We start from the raw sequence: 19,268 nt of genomic DNA, 5'->3' as shown, positions 1-19,268 counted from the left end.
TTGAGGGAGCTTTACTCCCTCAGTATGTTCTTGGGGGAGGGGCTAGAGCAGCAACACAATCCCCAGGATTGCATCGCTAAGGGGAGCAAGGGGGGGATGCTTCAGACTTACTTGGACAGATGTAGGGCAGCACAAGGCTGCAAGAGTTGCAGGGAGCCCTGCGCAGCCCTCCGTAGCGCTCCCCGAGGCTTGGAATATACAACAGAAGTGGGCGCAAAACACTTCCGTTTTGCAGGAGGTGCTTTGCGCCCGTTTATATTGAAGCTTCCAAGAGTCGGGGAGCGCTGCAGAGGGCTCTCTGCAATTCCTGCAGCTAATGCAGCCCAACATCATTCACAATAAGTCACAAGCATGCCCCCTTGCCTCCCTTAGCGGCCCAATCCTGGGGATTGCATCGCTGCCTCCCTTCTCTTCTCCAGAAAGGGACAGGGCAAGCATTGCACGAACTGGTGCAATGCCTTTGAGCAGGGGTGCCCAAGCCCCGGCCCTGGGGCCACTTGCGGCCCTTGAGGCCTCTCAATGTGGCCTTCAGGGAGCCCCCAGTCTCCAATGAGTCTCTGGCCCTCCAGAGATTTGTTGGAGCCCACACTGGCCCGACGCAACTGCTCTCAGTGTGAGGGCGACTGTTCGCCCTCTCGTGTGAGCTGTGGGATGAGAGCTCCCTCCACTGCTTGTTGTTTCACGTCTGTGACGCAGTAGCAGAAGGAAAGGAAAAGCCAGCCTTGCTTTGTGCAAGGCCTTTTATAGGCCTCGAGCTATTGCAAGACCTTCATTCATTCATATAAGTTCATCTTTAATATATTCATTTATGTAAACTTATGTAAATTTATTCAAATTTTAAATGTATATTAATTCTTTTTTCCCCGGCCCCCGACACAGTGTCAGAGAGATGATGTGGCCCTCCTGCCAAAAACTTTGGACACCCCTGCCTTTGAGCATTGTATAGAAGAGGGAGGTTGGGCAGGTGCAGCTTTTTAAATCCCTTTTAAATCCTTCCATATTGAGCTGCACCTGCCAAAAATTCTGTTGTAGTGGTTCTCACACATTTAGCACAGGGACCCACTTTTTTGAATGAGAATCTGTCAGGACCCACCAGAAGTGATATCATAACCAGAAATGACATCATCAAGCAGGATCATTTTTAACAATCCTAGGCTGCAATCCTACCCACACTCAGTGGCATCACTAGGGTTCACGTCACCTGGTGCAGGAGGCCAGTGAGTCACCCCCAAGCAGTGGGCAGGGCAACACCCCGGATGGTGGGCATGGCGATGTGCCATTGCCCTACTACCACTGGTTTTTTGGCTGTACCTTTTGATAGTAGTAATAGTTGGCAACCTTCAGTCTCAAAAGACTAGATATTTCAACACTGTTTGTTTCATTGTATTCTGCATGAAATTACACATTGATTGATATATAACATGATGGTATTATTCCTCTAGTCTAAACTGTGATTTTAGTGATCTTGGTCACTAGTGGTGTCAGCCCCCCCCCCCCCCGGGGTGTCAACTTACTAACGCCTTATTGCAGCAGTTCTCAAACTTTTAGCACTGGGAACCACTTTTTAGAATGACAATCTGTCCAGGACCCACCAAAAGTGATGTCATGGCTGGAAGTGACATCATCAAGCAAATTAAAATAAATAATTATAAATAATTAAGTAAAGTTAAACAAATAATTAAATAAGGGGAAGCCAGCCCTGTTCCAAGAGAATTTTCTCTTACCCCCACCCTGCCAAAAAAAACAGTAAGGTTTTCAGTCCTACCCAGTGCCCAGTTCAAATGAACTTCTATTTAAACCAGATCACGGTCAGGATTCACGTGGCTTTGCATGTCTGAAAAAGAGAAAAGTTCATCTCATCAGCTGAAGCCTCTGTTTTTATCCTTTTTAGTGGTGGGGGGCTGCCTTCTGCAGCATTTGTTGAGCTCCACGTTCATCAGATAAGGACCATTCTGGTAGCCTCACTTTCCCCTTTGCCTGACCTAACAACGAACCAAGGCACGTTTGCTTACTCACGAGTAAACACAACTGTGTGGCTTAGCTTCACTTTCCATAGGGTTCAAAACAGGGGTGCTCAATACGTGGCTCGCGATCTACGGGTAGATCGCGAGGCAAAATGAGTAGATCGCGGAGTGCCGACCCCCCCTTCAGGTGCCTCTGGGAGGAAACGCCGTGAAGGGCGGTGGGGGAGAGGAAGGCGCGGCACGGGAGCGAGCGAGCGCGACCCCCTCCTCCATGTGAGCATGAGGCGAGGGGTTGCCCGCCCGCCGCCTGGGAGTCTCGGAGCAGCGCCCTGGGCCCAGCCCGCCACCCCACCGGCGGCGGCTCCCAGGTGCGAAGCCCGGACCCACAGCAATGGCATCCAACACGGGCCGAGAGGGAGATCCTCCTCCCCGAGCTCCAGGAGGTAAGGAGCGGCTGCCCTGCCTGCCTGCGCCCTCCTCCCCCAGGCCCCTCCTCGCCTGCCCGCCGCTCTCAGCTCCCCGCTGCAGCCCTGCTCCTGGGCAGGGCCCTGGTAGGCAGTGGGGCTTGCTCCCAGGGAAGGGTGGACTGCAGCCCGAGCCCGATCCTAGGCATGTCTACTCAGGTGTAAGGCCCATTGTACTCAATGGGGCTTACTCCCAGGTAAGTGTGGCTAAGATTGCAGCCTCACAGCCTAATCCTAGGCATGTCTACTCAGGAGTAAGGCCCATTGTATTCAATGGGGCTTACTCCCAGGTAAGTGTGGCTAGGATTGCAGCCTCACAGCCTAATCCTAGGCATGTCTACTCAGGAGTAAGTCCTGTTATACTCAGTGGGGCTCAAGGTACACCAACATACATTGTACACATAAATGTTATATGTTATGATGGTGCGAACATTGTAAAATAACTCTGGTAGATCTCCGGGCCTTGCTTTGTTTCAAAGTAGCCAAAAAAAGTGTGAGCACCCCTGGTTCAAAACATTCACCAGCTTGGAGGGAGGGACCTCCTTCTCGGGTGTTTTTTGGAGGCTGCATTCATTGGATCAGGACCATTCTGGTGTCATTGGAGGAATCAGCCTGCCCTTTCCGATGTACTAAGGCAAGTTTGCCTACTCATGAGTGAATGCACGATATGGCCCAGTTTCACTTTCCATAGGGTTCCATGCATTTGTGGTTTTCTGGGTTTTTGGCAATAACTTTTGATAGAAAGGAGATATTTTACTCCCGTTTTTTTCATTGCATTCTGCTGGAAATTCTGCATTCAACCGTATATGACATGGTGAGATTATTCCTAACCACTGCAATTTTAGCGCATCACCCCCAGTGCGCATCACCCCCAGTGCGCATCACCCCCAGTGTGACCCGCACCACCCACATCCCCGTAGCGATGCCACTACCCACACTTACACAGAAGTAAGTCCCACTGACTATCAATGTTCAAAGAATATACATAGTAGCTTGTTAAAAGTACAGCTCTGCAACATTTCCCCAAATGCAGTCACAGACCATGGTGGCATCAAGTCTAATATATATTAATAATAAAAGATTGAAATGAATGGGGACCCACCTGAAATTGGCTCACAACCCACCTGTTGGGTCCCGACCCACAGTTTAAGAAACACTGGATGGTCAAAGGTACAGGCACTCTGTCCTTCACTGTACGTGGTTGCCAAGACCCTGCTTATGGAAATGCTTAAGGAAATCTGCTTAAGGATTCTTTCTTGGAAAGGGAGACACCCTGTTGCAGAACCAGCCATTGGTTCTCCAGGAGCTCCTCCGCCTAGTGGAAAACTGGACCAATTGGAAAGCAGAGAGGAGTTTCTGGTTGGACACAGAAGGCGGAGCTAGCGGGCAGTTTGAAAATGAGTTTGAGGCTCATTGAATGAACCGCGAGCCTCATCTTGGCAGGTAGGAATGGCTTTCTTGGCTCCTATTTCCGTGTCTGTACGTTGCAGCTGGAATGTGTGTGCTGAGAAGGGGGCACCCTTAATTTGGATGTGCACCTGAATTGAGTGGGGGGATTATACAGGCTCTTGTGAAAGGAAGGCAACTTTCACAGTGGGGTTCTCTTTGATGACCAGTGGAAGACAACGGACTCTATATCACCCTGGTGTCCCTTGCATCCCTTCCAGTAGCTGGTGGCAGGTGTGTGTGTTTAAAAAAGAGTATCTTTGGGACGATTTCCAGAGGAGCAGCAGGAAGAAGAGGAAAGCCTTTTGTACCACCCTCGTATATTGCCACTTTTAATGTCAGCATAGGCGTTTGTGGGTTCCACGTGTTTAGGGAATCCCCTTCTTGATCCTTAGCGATGTGGGATGCTTTGGAAACGGTTGATTGAAAAGTTGTACGTACCTACTGAGAGAAAAGAGTGACTGCCTGCCTGTGGGGGAATGACTTGGACGGGTGCTGGATGCCAAGAGACACATGGGGCTAGGGGGCAATCAAGCAGTGGCAGCTAAGAGCTCAAGCCTAGACATGTCTACTCAGAAGTAAGTCCCATTATAGTCAGTGGGGCTTACTGCCAGGAAAGTGTGGATCGGGTTGCAGCCTGAGAGCCCAAGCCTAGGCATATCTGTTCAGAAGTAAGTCCCATTATAGTCAATGGGGTTTATTCTCAGGAAAGTGTGGAGCCTTAGTCCGGTGTGTGTGTGTGTTTTAAATAAAGGTAACGGTGACTGGTTCCTGTGCAAAGTTTGCTCCTGCCTCCAACGCTCTTGGGCCATGCCCTTCCTGTGGGGGAGGAAGGTCATCTGATGCAGCTACTTACCAAATGCAGGTTTTCAAACCATCATCCATTCTTACCCACCATGTCTATCCCACCCTGCCTTCAAGAAGCTCAGGGCAGCAAACAGATTTCTCCCCCCCCCCGACCCCCAGCGCTTGATCCTCACAACAACCCTTCTGGGTCTGAATCGGCCCCATCAAGCAACTATGCAACAGCTCTGGAGGGTCCAACTGTGCGTGTTTGTTTTTAAAAGTTAGTGGGGGGAGGAGGGAGTAGGGGCTGAGGAAATGGATCCCTAGAGTAGGATGGCGTGTGGAAATGAGCTTTTTCCTCCAATGCCAGATCTGTGCACAGGATCCACCACCCCCTTGCTGGTTTCCCACCAATGGCACAGAAATCGGGAGCTTTTTGTGTGTCTGTCTGCGTGGGAAAATGTTAAGACACCAAGAGGTGCAGCTGCCATGAACCCAGAGCCCCTCTGCCAACAACCTCTAAGGCTGCTCTGCGAGATTCTTCTACAGTATGTGCTGCGCTCAGCTTCTTTTTATGAGACTGAATTTCAAGGGAGCTTAAAACCCTCTTATTTTTGGCAGTGGCGTAGCTGGGGGGGACAAAGCGCCACGTTTTGCAGAGAGCCTCACCACAGCGTGCAAGCGGCGCCTTCCCTTCGGAGCCATTGGGAGGCGAGGCGGAGAGGGGCTGCTTGCACGTTGCACTGAGGCTCCCTGCAAAACTTAGTGGTTTGGCCCCCCCCTTTAGCTACGCCACTGATCTTGGGCATGCTGGAAGAAGCTTCTGGTTTCCAGTTGCGTCTGCTACTCTTGCAAGCGCCTTTGGCAAACATCTCCACCCCAAACGAAACCAAAAGTCCTTCCACTGCGGCTGGCTCTGACGCCAGCCCCTTGCTATTGGTGGCATTTGAAGAATGCTGAAGCAGGGGGCGGAGAAGGGGCGTTGGGAAACTTGCAGTGCAAGCTTTGAATGGAAGCTGCGAGCCTTGGAGGCGCCCGTGTTCCATCCTGGAAGATCAAAGGATTCCACTGGGGTTCTGTGCTGAACTACTGACATCAAAGATTCACCGGGGAAGCCCCTGCGAAAGAAGGGGGGATGGTTTCAGCTCAGGAACAGCCAAGCTGCCTGCAGTGTCTGATGCTTCACATTCCCAGGCAGGGGTGGATGGGGGGGGGGAATGGGTGTGTGGCCTCCCCAGACTGTCACACCAGCAGGAAGGGCACCCACTGGGATGGGGAGCAGCCAAGCATGACTGGGAGCCCAAGTCTCCCTGGCAGGTAGATATGGGTTGCAAGTTCGGGCAGGAGACCAGGGTTGGGGCAGACTTGGAACCCAGATCTACTGGTTCAGCAAACCTTAGCCACAGAAGCTGGTATATCTGGGGTCCCAAGTCTGAACACTGGCCACAGAGGCCAAAGTTCAGTGTGGAGCCCAGGTCTACCTGCCTGGTGGACTTGGGCTCTGGCATTAAGGTAGTGATCATTACCCCCCCCCCAACTGGATCCGCCCCTGTTCCTAGGAGAGTGGGAGTCTGGATCAGGGCCTCTGAGAAGAATTTTATCAGGGGGTACAAAGTGTCTTTTGCGCCCCTTCTCAAAAGGGGGGAGGGGATGAAACAGTGCGGGGGAGGGTGATGACAAGGGTGGACAGAGCAGGGATGGAGAGGGGGCAAAACAGGACAGAGGGAGGGTGGTGACAGCTTGAAAGGTCGTTGGAGCTCAGGTCTACTGGCCTTCCCAATGCAGAGCCCAGGTCTACCTGCCCATGCAACTTCTTCAGCTAGATTTAGTAATATGGAAGGCCGAATGTACTCCTAAGTCTCTCTAAAATTTTAGAAATATAGAAAATCATTGCAGAAAATGAACATCATTGTATTGAGGCTAGTACAAAAATGGGAAGTGTCCTGTTTGCACCAAAACATACTTCTACAGCAGCTGTAGTCCTGTATCTGTGTCCCTGAGCTCCTATACACTCCTTCTTGGCAAGCAGATCTACATACAAAGAGCTACTGTAGCAGGCCAGTTTCCTCCCAGATCTGACACTATGTTAAGGAGTGGCATGCATGCATTCCTTGGCCCTGCACTTACAGTTTTTGGTAGCAGCAGTTGCATACCTAACATTTCACCCGGGCAGTGGTCCAGCAAGGCTGCAGCGAGAGGGGGGGCCAGGGTGGGCAATGCCCACTCTGAGTCAGCAGCTTGCCTACCCTTGCATTTATAGGTCTCTGATGTTTCTTCATACTTATTATTTAATTTTGCACACCAGTATATATACCTGACATAATTGCCCACCTTGAAAAAATAGTGCCCGCCCACCCTTAGAATCCTATGGGCCTAGAGTCTGCCTGAGATAGGAAAATATGGTTTGGTTGGCAACCTACAGTCTCGAAAGACTGGTATAAGCCTACAGCGCCCAGTATTCCCATTAGCTTCTGAGATCAGATTCCAGGAAATTTCTGGGACCCCTTCTTTGGCTCCTAGGGCCTCTTTTTAACTCTGGGCCCAAGTACTTTACCCTCCTCTCATGGGCCCTGGTCTGGATGGTACCCACACAGGATTGGAACTGGTTCTTGCCCTGTGGGCATAATGTACAGATCTTCATGTTGCAGCTGCCAACTCTTTTTGAATTTCAGCATGAATTTAAATTCATGAATTTCTTGTTGCACATTCTATATGGCAAAATTATTCTTGAAAAGTGTCTTGTGAGTTGAGGAGGGGTTGAATTTGTTTTTCATATTTTATACTGCCCTTCTTCAAGGTGCTTCAGGTGGTGTACATGGTTCCTTCTTCCTCACAGGGTTGCTGTGAGGACAAAACAACCCTGTGAGGTAGGTGCTGCTGAGAATTAGGGAGGTTCTTGCAAAAGAAGGTACCTCCCAAAGTGGGGCTTCCTTTACATTAAGCAGAGAGAAAGCAACTGTTCCTGTATCTGTGTATATAGCATCTCTTCCAGTAGCTGTGTGTTGGTGTCTTTCATGTGATCCCCTTTAAAAATAATGATTTTAAAAAGCCTTTCTGAATCAACTTAAGGTGTAGCAACAAAAATGACAGATTGTACCTGTAGCACCTGTAAAGGTTATTTATTTTGTGGACTCCAGGATAGAGAAGCATCTTATTTCTTAACTATGTAAACTGCTTTGACAGCTTTTTGGTGAAAAGTGGTGTGTATAAATATTCAAAACAATTATAATTATTCCTCACAGGTATTTGTGGATCTAGTGATTCTGGGCAAAAAGCTACACCAAACCTGAATATTTGCAAGAACAGAAGAGCAGTGACAGCATGCAGGCAGATCAGGATCCATCCCTGCTATCCCTAGGTAGGACGGGACAATTCCTCTGAAACATATCTGAAAATAATCATCTGGTCTGTATTGACAATACTGTACTGACATAGATGCACCAAGGATATGACTTGTGTACAGGTGTTTAAAAATGGTTTTATTTACTCAGAAGTAAGCCCATTGTGTTCAGTAAGACTTAGGATTACATCCTATCTTACTCACTGCAAACAAACACCTCTCGGCATAAGGCAGCTTCCTATGACAAGTCTAGCTGTGCATATATTCTTTCCCAGAGTGGTGTCTGTAACGTAATGATTTCCTGCAACTATCTATATTTATAGAAAAGAGAAGTACTGACTGCAAATGGATGCCCTTAAATTAGTTTTGCGGTTGTTGGGGTTTGTTTAACTAGCGAAGAACATTGTAGATTATAAAACTGTGTACTGTGTAAAAACTGTTTTAAAGTACTTCATTTTTTGCCCCCAAATTTATGTGAGTTCCTTTCCTGTGTTGTGCCAGATCATTATCAATGGGGGCTTTTGGAGCTTTCAGAGAGGGAGAGTGCCCATCCTCAGCTGGCAGCTTATACAGTGAGTTTCTCTACCCTCCAGTGGGACCTCAGAGCAGTACAGGGACTTTCTCTACCCTCCAGGTGAGCCTTAGAGCCGTCTGGGAGAGGGGGATTGGGTCACACCCTGGTCCTCCTCTGAGCCATCGGGTTGGAGTCTTTCTCCTTGGGTCTGGTTGCCCCTATGTGGCCCTCAGACTTTACCTGACTGCCATCCTCATTCTTAACTGCACAAAGGAAATTAAAAGGTTGTCAGGACTCCACCCATTTCAGACTTTCTGCTTTGCCTCCCCCGCCCCCCCCTCCCGTGGTCTGGGTGCTGATCCCTCTGGGAGAGAAGGAGCCTCTCTGGCACCACCTCTTGCACCACGCCAATTAGGATGGTCTCCAAGAAGGTAGGGGGGCTGCAGCCAACACACACCACACATTTGGCCAGCTGCGCACATGCTGCAGGTGCCAAAAATGTCCCCTTTTGTCTCCTTAAGAAAAGAGTTCCAGAGTCTGGACACAACTGCAGAGAAGGCTGTCTCAAGTCATAGTGTGCCATTTCAAGCTGTAGCCAGGAACACTTAAAAGTTGGTCTCTTTGGGAGGAGGTGCCAGAGGTTTCTCCTGTTTCAAAAATCAGCTTTTTCTTGAAGAATGACAGCTTACTGTAAGAATAGGTAGGGGAGATGCCTGATCTTGACTGGTCTTAGAAGCTAAGCAGGGTCAGGCCTGGTTAGTACTTAGATGGGAGACCACTTGGGAATACCAGGTGCTGTAGGCTTCTACCAGTCTTTCGAGACTGAAGGTTGCCAACCAGGTAGGGGAACCCTGAATAAATGAAATCAGTAAAAGCCGGTACCTACCCCAGAGGAAGTACTGCCCCAACTCCTGTCAAGTGATCTATGTAGCAATGTCTGAAGCAGCAGCAGTGAAGGGTGTGAGAAATTGGTAACAACACGGAAGACGGCCTCCTGTTTTCCTCTCTGCAGTTCAGTGCCTCTGTTGGGCAAGGTGGGCAGGGAAAAGGCTACAGATGAATGTAGTCTGTGGCATATGTGTTATTTCCAAATGTTTGTCAACATGGTGTCCCTAACCTTCAAGCACCCTACCAAATGCTGTTAGCAAATTACTAAAAGCTGAATTTCAAAAACTCATTGAGGGGCAACAATACAAAGTTGCCTTAAAATCCTGAGTTTATATGATTAAAAAGCCCCAAACCACCTGATGCCTGAGGCAGCATGCCAAATGCTGCCTGTCCTTTACTGATGATATACGGGGTGGGGGGCAGTATCTGCAGTTCCTATATCCGCAGATTCACTTATCTGCGGTTCAGGTCTGCAGCCCCACTAGCGTGTGCCACCTCCAGAGGCAAGCTCTGTTCCCCTCACCTCTGGAAGGTTCTCTGAGCCCAGAAGAGGTTTTTTCTGAGAACCAGAAGTGACATTTTTTTCATTGTAAAGCTCAGTCTGAGCCCAACAGAGGCCGCAGATGTCTGTCCATGGCCTCTGCTGGGCTCAGCTAACCTTCTGGAGTTCAACTCCCCAAACTCCAGAGGATGGAGTTATCCTCCAAACTCCGGAGGATAAGACATCTCATATCTGCAGATTCAAATATCCATGAAGGGTTCTGGAGCAGAACCCTCACGGATATGGGGGCATGCCTGTACCAGTCTCCCAGTCACCTTAGCTAAGCACTCTGCTTCTCTTATTTCCCCTCTACCTTTTTCCAATCCAGGGAGAGCAAGGGGAAGGAGGAGCAGTGGAGGCAAGCAGGCAGACCAGTGAGTGCCCCCCTACCAATCTTCTGCCTGAGGCGACTGCTTCAGTTGGCCTCGTAGATGGGCCAGCCCTGATGAAATCCTCCAAATATCTGAGTTTGTGGTGGTTGTACAGTTGTAGCCCTGTATCCACAAGAGCTCTGTTCTGGACCCACCCATCCCCCACAGATACTGTGAATTAACCGATATTGGGGACACACATCAAAAAGGAAGGGAAAGTAAAGAAAAAAGCTAAAAACTGGAAAAAGCTTGCAATGCATTTTGGGGCAACACTGAGTGAAGGGGGGATACTTGTGTGGCCAGGAAGAAGCTGCAGGCAGCAGAGAAGACTGCCTGAAGCCCTTCAAACAAAATGGTTTTTCTGTGCAAGGGTAGGCACAAGTATTTTAAGTTTTTTTTCTGTCTCTTTGTTAAAGTGCATCCCTGGTATCCATGGAACTGCAGGTAACTGAAACCACGGATGCTGAATCTGCAGATACCAGGGCACACCTGTAATTTTCTGCTGAACCTTGCTTTTGTATAACGTCTATAAATCAATCTGTTTTATGCAAGATCCTTATTTATTTAAGGAAGATGTTCATTCTAAATTGGTTAATTTTTTTTGCATAAGTAACTTCATATTCCCACGTATGCGAGAATTTAATTGCAATTGAGTAACTGTTCTTAATTGACCTATATTTCTGGTGGTTGTGAGGAAATACATTTTTTTCTCTTCCCTTCTTTGAAGTCCCTGCAGGAAAAGTTATGGCTCCACAAAATGAAGAAGTTCAGCTGCAGCCATCCACACCATCCCCCTACAAGAGAAAAACCCAGAGAAACCCCACATCTTCTTGCCCCAGCTGCTGTGTGTTGTTCCAAGACACTCGGCATCTGGGCTCTCCTGAAGGTGTGTCAAAATTCTATTTCTTTGGCCAGTACATGCTGCAACACAGAGCAGTCCTTATCTGAATTGTAGTGGCTCATGCAGCTGTTAACCCTGAATTTTCCCAGTGCTTTGCTGGGTCAGGCTTGTAAACACTTACTCAAAAGTTGGTCTCTTAGGGAAGGGGTGCCAGAGGTTTCTGCTTTTTCAAATATCTGCTCTGCTTAAAGAATGACAGCTTACTATAAGAATAGGTGCAGGAACCTTTCGTAAATGAAATCAGTGAAAGTTGGTACCTCCCCAGATGTTGTATTGCCCCAACTATCACCAAGTGATCCATGCAGCTGTGTCTGAAGCAACAGCAGTAAGCTGTGGGAGAAATTGGTAACAACACAAAAGATGGCCTCATGTCTTCCTCTCAGCGGGGCAGCACCTCTGTCGGGTGGGGTGGGCAGGGGGCCGATAAATCTAGGGCTGCAGATTATAGTCTGTGGCATGGGTGTTCTTCCTTTCTGGTTGTCATCAGTGTGGTGTCTATAACTGTGCAGCTCCCTACCAAACACTGTGAGCAAATTACTAAAGGCTGAATTTTTAAAAATCATTGAGGGGGTAAACAATACAAAGTTGCCTTACATCCTGCCTTAGGTTTTCTGCCTAAGGCAGGAGGTTGGACTAGATGACCTATTAGGCCCCTTCCAACTCTATGATTCTGAGTTCTTACAGTTAAAAAACCCAAACCACCTGAGGCAGCATGTCAAATGCTGCCTCCCCTTTCCTGGTAATATGCCAACCTCCCATTCTCCAATATACCTGCTAAGCACTCTGCTCCTACATATTTCCTCTTCCTCTCAGGTCCTTCTTCCTTTTCCAATCCAGAGAGTGCAAGGGGAAGGCAGGTGTTCATTTCAAGCTAGTTAGTGTGTTTTTTTTTGTATATGTTCTTAATTGAGCTGTATTTCTGGTGGCTGTGAGGAAATACACTTTCCCCCCCTCCTTTTCACTTCCTTGAAGCCCCTGCAGGAAAAGTTATGGCTCCACCTAATGAAGAAGTTAAGCTACAGCCATCCACACCGTCTCCTTACAAGAGAGAAATCTGGAGAAACTCCACATCTTCTTGGCCCAGGTGTTGTGTGTCACTCCAAGACTCTCTGCATCTGTGCTCTCATGAAGGTGTGTAAAGGTTCCATGTCCTGTATTTTACAGCCAGTACCCTTATCTGAATTGTAGTAGCCCATGCAGATGTTAACTCTGAATTCTCCCAGTGCTTTGCTGGATCAGGCTTGTAAACTCTTCTGAGTTTGTCTGTTATCTCTTCTTGGCTTCTAGCCTTCATGAAGTTCCAGAAATATCTGTCTGTGAAAGATTTGATCATTGTGGTGCTCCTTAGTGTTGTTGTGATCCTTGCATGTGGTAAGTTGTCCAAATGTGAATGTTTTCTTACAGTTCACCTGTTGCCAAGTATTCTTATCTACCCTGAACCCACTAAGAAATGTAGGTCATGCTCTGACCCATGAATGTATTCTAAACCAACCCCTGTCCCATCCCAAAAGGGGTGGGTTTGGGCAGGACGCCTTGTAATTCTTGGTTCCTTTCTCTGTTCTGTGAAAAGTTGAAACACCCAAGCAATCAAACTGTGAATTAGCCTCGCCTGCACACTACGCTCTTCCATGCCCACGCCATTGGATTGGATATGAGGGAAAGTGCTACTATTTCTCAAGGGAAAAACGGAGTTGGGACTTCAGCCAGAATTATTGTTCTTCATACAATGCTTCCCTAGCTAGGATTGACGATGGAGAGAAGGTGAGAGATGTCTCCTTTGGGCAAGGAATACTGCAGCTCAGTTAGTCGTGCTGTGTTTTTAGGCAGCCTGTTGACATTCATGATATCTGTATGAGACTAACTCCTTATATATGGATTGATAAATATATCCAGCTTTTCTGCCCCAAAGGGCATTCAAGATGTTGTCTGCCAAGATGTTTGTAACAGCACTCAAAGTCTTTTAAGAGGGAAGCAAATTCGGGAGTGGGGTGGGGGGTGATGATGATTTAGAGAAGTGGTGTGGAGGTATACTTAGCCCAGACTTACCAGGGTCACAATGCCCCCACAGCCTCAGCTGGGCACCACCATCTTGGATTGTACAAAAGATCTTGCAAGATCCAAAATGGTGGTTACCAAACCTTGCAAGACCTTGGAATCACCCAAGATTTTGCACAATCTAATATGGCAGTACCTGGGACAGCCGGTAAGAGGCCACTGCGGACATGCCGTGGTGCCCCTGTGGGTGCACAGCAGTGCCATAAGGTACCATGGTGCGGTTTTGGGAACCACTAACTTAGCCCTTTTCCTGCCAGCCATTCTCCTCAAGTTTTCTCTCCCCCAGATACATGTTTACTGATAAACATTTATTTATATTAATCTATATTCTGAATTTCAATGCAGTAATTATAGGGTGGCTGGAAAACTCGCATCTGGACATGTGCACACTTGCAGGAGGAAAGGCAACTTGAGGGGAAGTATATGGGGCTTGAAGAAGTATACCCCTGCCTGCCTCTTCCCTGTTCTAATTCTCCACTCCTGAAGTTGTGGTGCTTTTAGAACCACCATGTCTGAGTCTTCAGACCTGTCGATGGAGTTGTGACCATATTTCAAAGAGCTGAGTGGCTTCTGGACTGTGGAACTGCAGGCACTTCCTTGCCAGCTGTTCTTCTACTCCAAATTCCATCACCACCACCTGCTTTCCAATTGTGAAGTTCCAGATAAAATGTTTAACCTCAGAGATGCCACCAGAATTTGTTAGGGAGAAAAGTAAGGTGTGGGTGGAGGGGGAATATGTAAATTTCAGGACAAGAATGGCTAGTATAAACTGTTTTAAGCACTTCTTGACATACCAAGCAAATCATGTGCACAATATGGTTATCTTGCAACAAGGTCCTGTGCACACTTGCCTAAAAGCAAGTGGTAGGTTTGCTACCTACATTTGGTAGGTTCCCAAGTAAGTGTATATAGGACTGCAGCTGAAGTCATTCCATGGAGAAGCATCATGGTACCAGCAAAGAAGATGTGCCTGTCTGTGAGGGAAGGAGGGGTCAACTTGTAAATAAACCCTCTACGTGAGGTCTCAGTTCAACTGTATTAATTGCTGCCTTTATTTTTTATCTAACACATGTTCCTGGGTGTTCGTTTTCAAGACTGTTGGTTTGTGACCTGTGATTCTTCCACTCTTTAAGGATTTTGTGGGCCATTTCAAAAGTGAAGACTGTTATTGGATTGGACTCAGGAGACAGTCAGGCCATGCCTGGAAGTGGCCAAATGGAGACAATTCAACGTGAGTCCTTTGCTTTCTCACTAGTTGAGGTCTGTCTGTGCCATCCTGTCCCCCCCCCCCAATAATGGTCAGCAAATGGTGGTGAATGGTTGCAAGAGCTTGATCTGCCGAGCCTGGAGAAGAGATGACAAAGGAGAGACAGAACAGTCTACAAGTATCTGAAAGGTTATCTGACAGAAGAAGGGGAGGACTTCCTCTCTGGCTGCTGAGGGCAGGACAGAACCAATGGAGTAAAACTATAGGGAAGCAGATTTCAACTACACAGAAAAGGTGTTTTCAGTCTGGAGAACTGTCCAGCACTGGCACAGTCTCACTCATGAAACAGTAGAGTCTTAACCACTGCCAGATTCAAGGTGGCTTTTGGGGTCAATTTCTTTGGGTCCCAGGTAGCAACCAATAGTCCCAGTTTGTCAATGCATCTTATCCTGAACCACTGGGGGGGGGGACCATTTTGTCTCTGTTTTTGTATAATCTGGCAGACAAGAGGAGAGAAAAGTAAGTTTGTCGTCCCCCCTTTTTTTTGGGGGGGGGGAACTAAAATCTGCCTCTTGAGTTGGTATTAAAACACTTTTCAAACCCAGTTGTCAGGGAGTTTTAATGAAATTTTATTCTAATGCATATTTACTTAGGAGTAAATCTAATGGAAATGAATAGGGATTTCTCTTGCATAACTGGGCATAGGACTGCAGCCTTGAACATCTGAAACTGCCTTGCACCGAATTAGAGTACTGGTGCCTCTGTTCCAAGCCCTTTCTCCTCTGAATGGCAGTGGATCTCAAAGCTTCAGGTAGAGTGCCTTCCTAATTCTACTGTCTGAGAGCCTTTTAACCAGGGAATTATAATAATAATAACAACAACAACAACAACAACAGTATTTATATACCGCTTTTCAACAAAAAGTTCACAAAGCGGTTTACAGAGAAATCAAATAACTAAATGGCTCCCTGTCCCAAAAGGCCTCACAATCTAAAAAGATGCAAAAGAACACCAGCAGACAGCCACTAGAAAAGACACTGCTGGGGTGAGGTGGGCCAGTTACTCTCCCCCTGCTAAAAAAAGAAGAGCACCCACTTGAAAAAGTGCCTCTTACTCAGTTAGCAGAGGTTAATGATTAAAGAATCATTAGACCACAGCAATGTTAGGATAATGGTAAAAGCAGATACCGAGCTGGAGACAACTTTTCCTATTTTGTAACGGGAGTATTCTTAGGGGCAGATTGTGTGCATGTGTGGCGTGGGGGACACTGGACAAATAAGAAAAGCAATGCTGGATCAGGTCCAGGACCCATCTAGTCCAGCTTCCTGCGTCTCACACCGGCCCACCAGATGCCTTAGGGAGCACACAAGATACTTGCATCTAACTGCCACTTCCCTGCTTCTGACATTCTACTTACCCTTGCACCCCCAATGAAGAAAAATATATATATAAAGCCAGCAAGCAGTGACCCCCTGATAACCTGTACGGTTTCCTTTTTGTGGGTTTCCTGTGTTGACTAGCAGAATGTTCTACATCTGTCTTGGATGATTTGGTGGTGTCCTCTCCTGGAAACTCCAGGCAGAATTAGGGTGTGGTGAACTACATTTTTGTCATGGCTGCAGTTATATCAGAGCGTTCACAGCCTTGGTTAGTTCACCCACACTACCTGCAGTGGCTTGAACCATTGCACGACTCTCATAGAAGCAACAGGAAACTCTAGCAAATGAACTACATTTTGACACTGTTTGCCTTTTTCAAGTGTTTTTTTTTTTTTTTAACAAAGCTTATTTCTGTGACTGGTTTCAAGATTTGGAAACCCAGAGCCTTATTTCTTTGCCAGTTTTTTCTCCCCTTGTTTGTACTAGACTGAGAAAATTTAAAGAATCATATGTCTGTTTCTCATAATACTTATACTTAATGTTCCTGACTTAGTCCGATGCTTTTCTTTCAACAAAAGCTTCTTAATGCTTCCTTGTTTCTGTGGTTTCTGCTGCAAACCCAGTAAACTCTTTTTCCATGTGTCAAAGCAGCCCTTTAGCCGAGGTTACTGTTTTAGCTTCTGGAACTTCCTTCTCTGCTGTTTAGTGACATCTTCATTACATTGCACACCCCACAGTGCTCACGTTTCTGAAAAGTGTGCAGACTACATCCTCTGAAATTGCTATTGCCATATACTAAGAAAACTATATAATTTGCCTTGCTTGCTGAGGATTTGTCTTCCCTATAAATGTTTGGCTCAGACCAATCTTGGCACAGTATTCCATGCTGGTGAGCTGACATTCAGAAATACTCACATACTGGATGCATATGGAAAGCATATCTTAGATCTAGACTTCCCTCTTTCTATGAACACATCTGTTTAGGATCTTGCCTATGGATTTATCCCTGGAAAAACGGAATTGATAACCAGATTGCATGTAACATTTTCACTGTGGCACACTCTCTACTTGAATTATTATTGAGTGTATTCTTTCAGGTTGTCAAGATAATGTTGTTTTGAAAAAAAAAAAGTATCTTGCTTGGATCCAGCTACATGGTATTTGTCTTGCAGGCTAGTGGTAATTGGCGGAGGAGGAAACTGTGTGTATATCGACGGTGAAGTCAAAGCCTTCTCCTCGGGCTGTCTTACAGAACTACCTTGGATCTGCAGCAAACCTACTACATGTATGAATTGAAATGGGTCAGCAGACTTGTAACCTGAAACCATCTGTGTGTGGAAGCAGGTGCAGCAGGTTTAAACATAATGCAAAATATTGTATATAAAAGATAGGTTTGTATTTTTCATATTGTTGCAATGCAAGGAGAATAACAAAGGCAGTAGCATGATGCTCTGCAATAAAGACCTGGGCTATGAATTGTCACCTTGTTCCTGATGGAGTTGCACTTCCCTGGAATAAGCTGGCCTGAGGTTAGGGTTATCAGTGCACTGGCAACATCTAGATGGGCCTATTGGTGCCCCCTCTTAAGCCTAGGAACTTCAATGAGGACTGAACGCAGCTGCTAGGATTCTTATGGGAACTAGGGACTGTGTCCATATCACAGCCCCACTAATCCTTCTGCACAGGCTGTCTGTATGTTAATGATATTTATACAGTGTGCCACTTTTCAACAAAAGTTCACAGCATTTTACTGACAGAATCAAATGGCTCCCTGTCCCAAAAGGGCTCACAGTCTAAAAAAGATGTACAAGAAACTCTAGCAATGACTACCAGATACCCAGGCTCTTTATTTCATCCTGCTTTTCATTGATCTATCCTCTTTGGCTCTCTTTTGTTGGCTGCTATTCATTGTTGTATTGCGTATTGGTTGTGATTTGTTGGTATGGTTGTGTTACTGTATCTGAGTGTGAGCTGTCTTAAATTCCTGTACAGTAGAAAGATGATATTAAGTCTTCAAAAAAATAAATGAAATTGTATCTTTTAAAGAGTTCTAAATGTCTTGGAATTTAGGAATATTGAATTTCTCTGCTCTTGATCTTTCCTCTAAATGTCTTTTTATGCACAGGCGCACAATTCCCTCAGTGCCTTACTGTGTGGTCCACATTTTCTCATATGGATCTTCCCTCCTAGAGAGGCCCAGCCACAGGTGTAGTTATTTTCTGAGTCAGAAGAGGCAGAGCTTAGTCAGCCATGGCACATTTCGTAAGTGGAGCCTGGTTATCCGTCACTTGGCAAAGACTTCTGTTCTGCTGCTGCTGCGTAATGACACTGTATTCAATGACATCGCTGTGTTAGAAGCTATCTGTATGAACACTAAAAACAGAGCAGCTAGAAGGAATATTATCGTTCTGTACTAGGATTCACTGTGCTGCTCTGATGCGTTTGCATGGATTCCACCATCCTTGGTAAACCCTATCAAAAATATCAACATTCTGTAAGTCTTTTTTAAAATGCAGAAATTTAACCATATTTTAAAAATGTGAAAGACAGCTACTTCTTATAACAGGAACATGTCCCTTGACCCCATAGCACGTATGGTCGTTGTCATCCAAGAGCTTCTGGGTTTAATGTAAGGTGCTTGTGGACCAAGGAACTCCAGTGGGATGAGAACCATCTCCCCTTTTCCCCTAAGAACCCAGCTGCTTAGCCCAAGATGCCCGCTTTATGGAATGGGAACTGGTAGTTCCAGTGGGTAAACGGCTTTGGACCCAGGTCACATTCCAACAACACGGTCAATGGTATCAAGAGAAATGGGGCAGGTAGAGAGTGAAGAGACATCTCTTCACGCGTCATTCATTGCCGTATAAGGGCCCAATCCTATCCAACTTTCCAGCGATGGTGCAGCTGCAGTGCAGCCCCCAGGTAAGGAAACAAATGTTCCCTTACCTTGTGGAGGCCTCCATAACTACCTTTTCACCACAAGATGCAGTGTGCACCCCATTGGCATAGCTACACCAGGGCTGGAAAGTGGAATAGGATTTGACCCTGAGACAGTCCCAGGGTATGCCCACTACACTCTGACCCAACTGGTTTCTCTTAGCATTTTCTGTAACACTCCACACCCATTTGGAAAGGACACCATGGCCAGATAGACAAAATGGCTTGTCTAATGGAGTCCACAGAAGGTGCTTGGATTTTTAATTGGGATCAATGAGGGAGTTGTGTCAGTGATTACTTGCTTTAACCATTTTTTCCCCCCTAATAAAATCCTTTGTTAAGTTTTCGCTCTTCATGTGCCTGTCATCAGTTGAATTCTGCAAGAGCTTTGCTCTAGTTCTCCTTTCTGCCTGGTAAATCTCCATGAAGCCAGAAGGGAGTCTTCTAAGGATGGCTCTATTTTCCTGGTGGTAGC

The 19,268-nt window shown here is 46.7% G+C and overlaps 1 protein-coding gene across 2 annotated transcripts; it reads left to right on the top strand.

Moving 5' to 3' along the window:
* The first annotated feature begins 2,369 nt into the window (after positions 1-2,369).
* LOC136641500 (C-type lectin domain family 2 member B-like) lies at positions 2,370-17,873 on the top strand. Of its 2 annotated transcripts, XM_066617329.1 has the most exons (8): positions 2,370-2,407; positions 7,903-8,018; positions 11,042-11,200; positions 12,188-12,346; positions 12,503-12,586; positions 12,786-12,976; positions 14,404-14,501; positions 17,029-17,873. In XM_066617329.1, the coding sequence occupies exons 2-8, from the start codon at positions 7,982-7,984 to the stop codon at positions 17,150-17,152; spliced, it is 852 nt and encodes a 283-aa protein (XP_066473426.1). In that variant the 5' UTR covers positions 2,370-2,407; positions 7,903-7,981; the 3' UTR covers positions 17,153-17,873. The 2 variants fall into 2 exon arrangements, with proteins under 2 accessions (XP_066473426.1, XP_066473427.1); XM_066617330.1 differs by lacking the exons at positions 2,370-2,407; positions 7,903-8,018 and adding an exon at positions 8,567-8,634.
* The last annotated feature ends 1,395 nt before the right edge of the window (positions 17,874-19,268 follow it).

This window comes from Tiliqua scincoides, chromosome 2 (genome assembly GCF_035046505.1).
Source record: "Tiliqua scincoides isolate rTilSci1 chromosome 2, rTilSci1.hap2, whole genome shotgun sequence".
Lineage (NCBI taxonomy): Eukaryota > Metazoa > Chordata > Lepidosauria > Squamata > Scincidae > Tiliqua > Tiliqua scincoides.
This window is presented reverse-complemented; position numbering and strand designations above follow the sequence as displayed.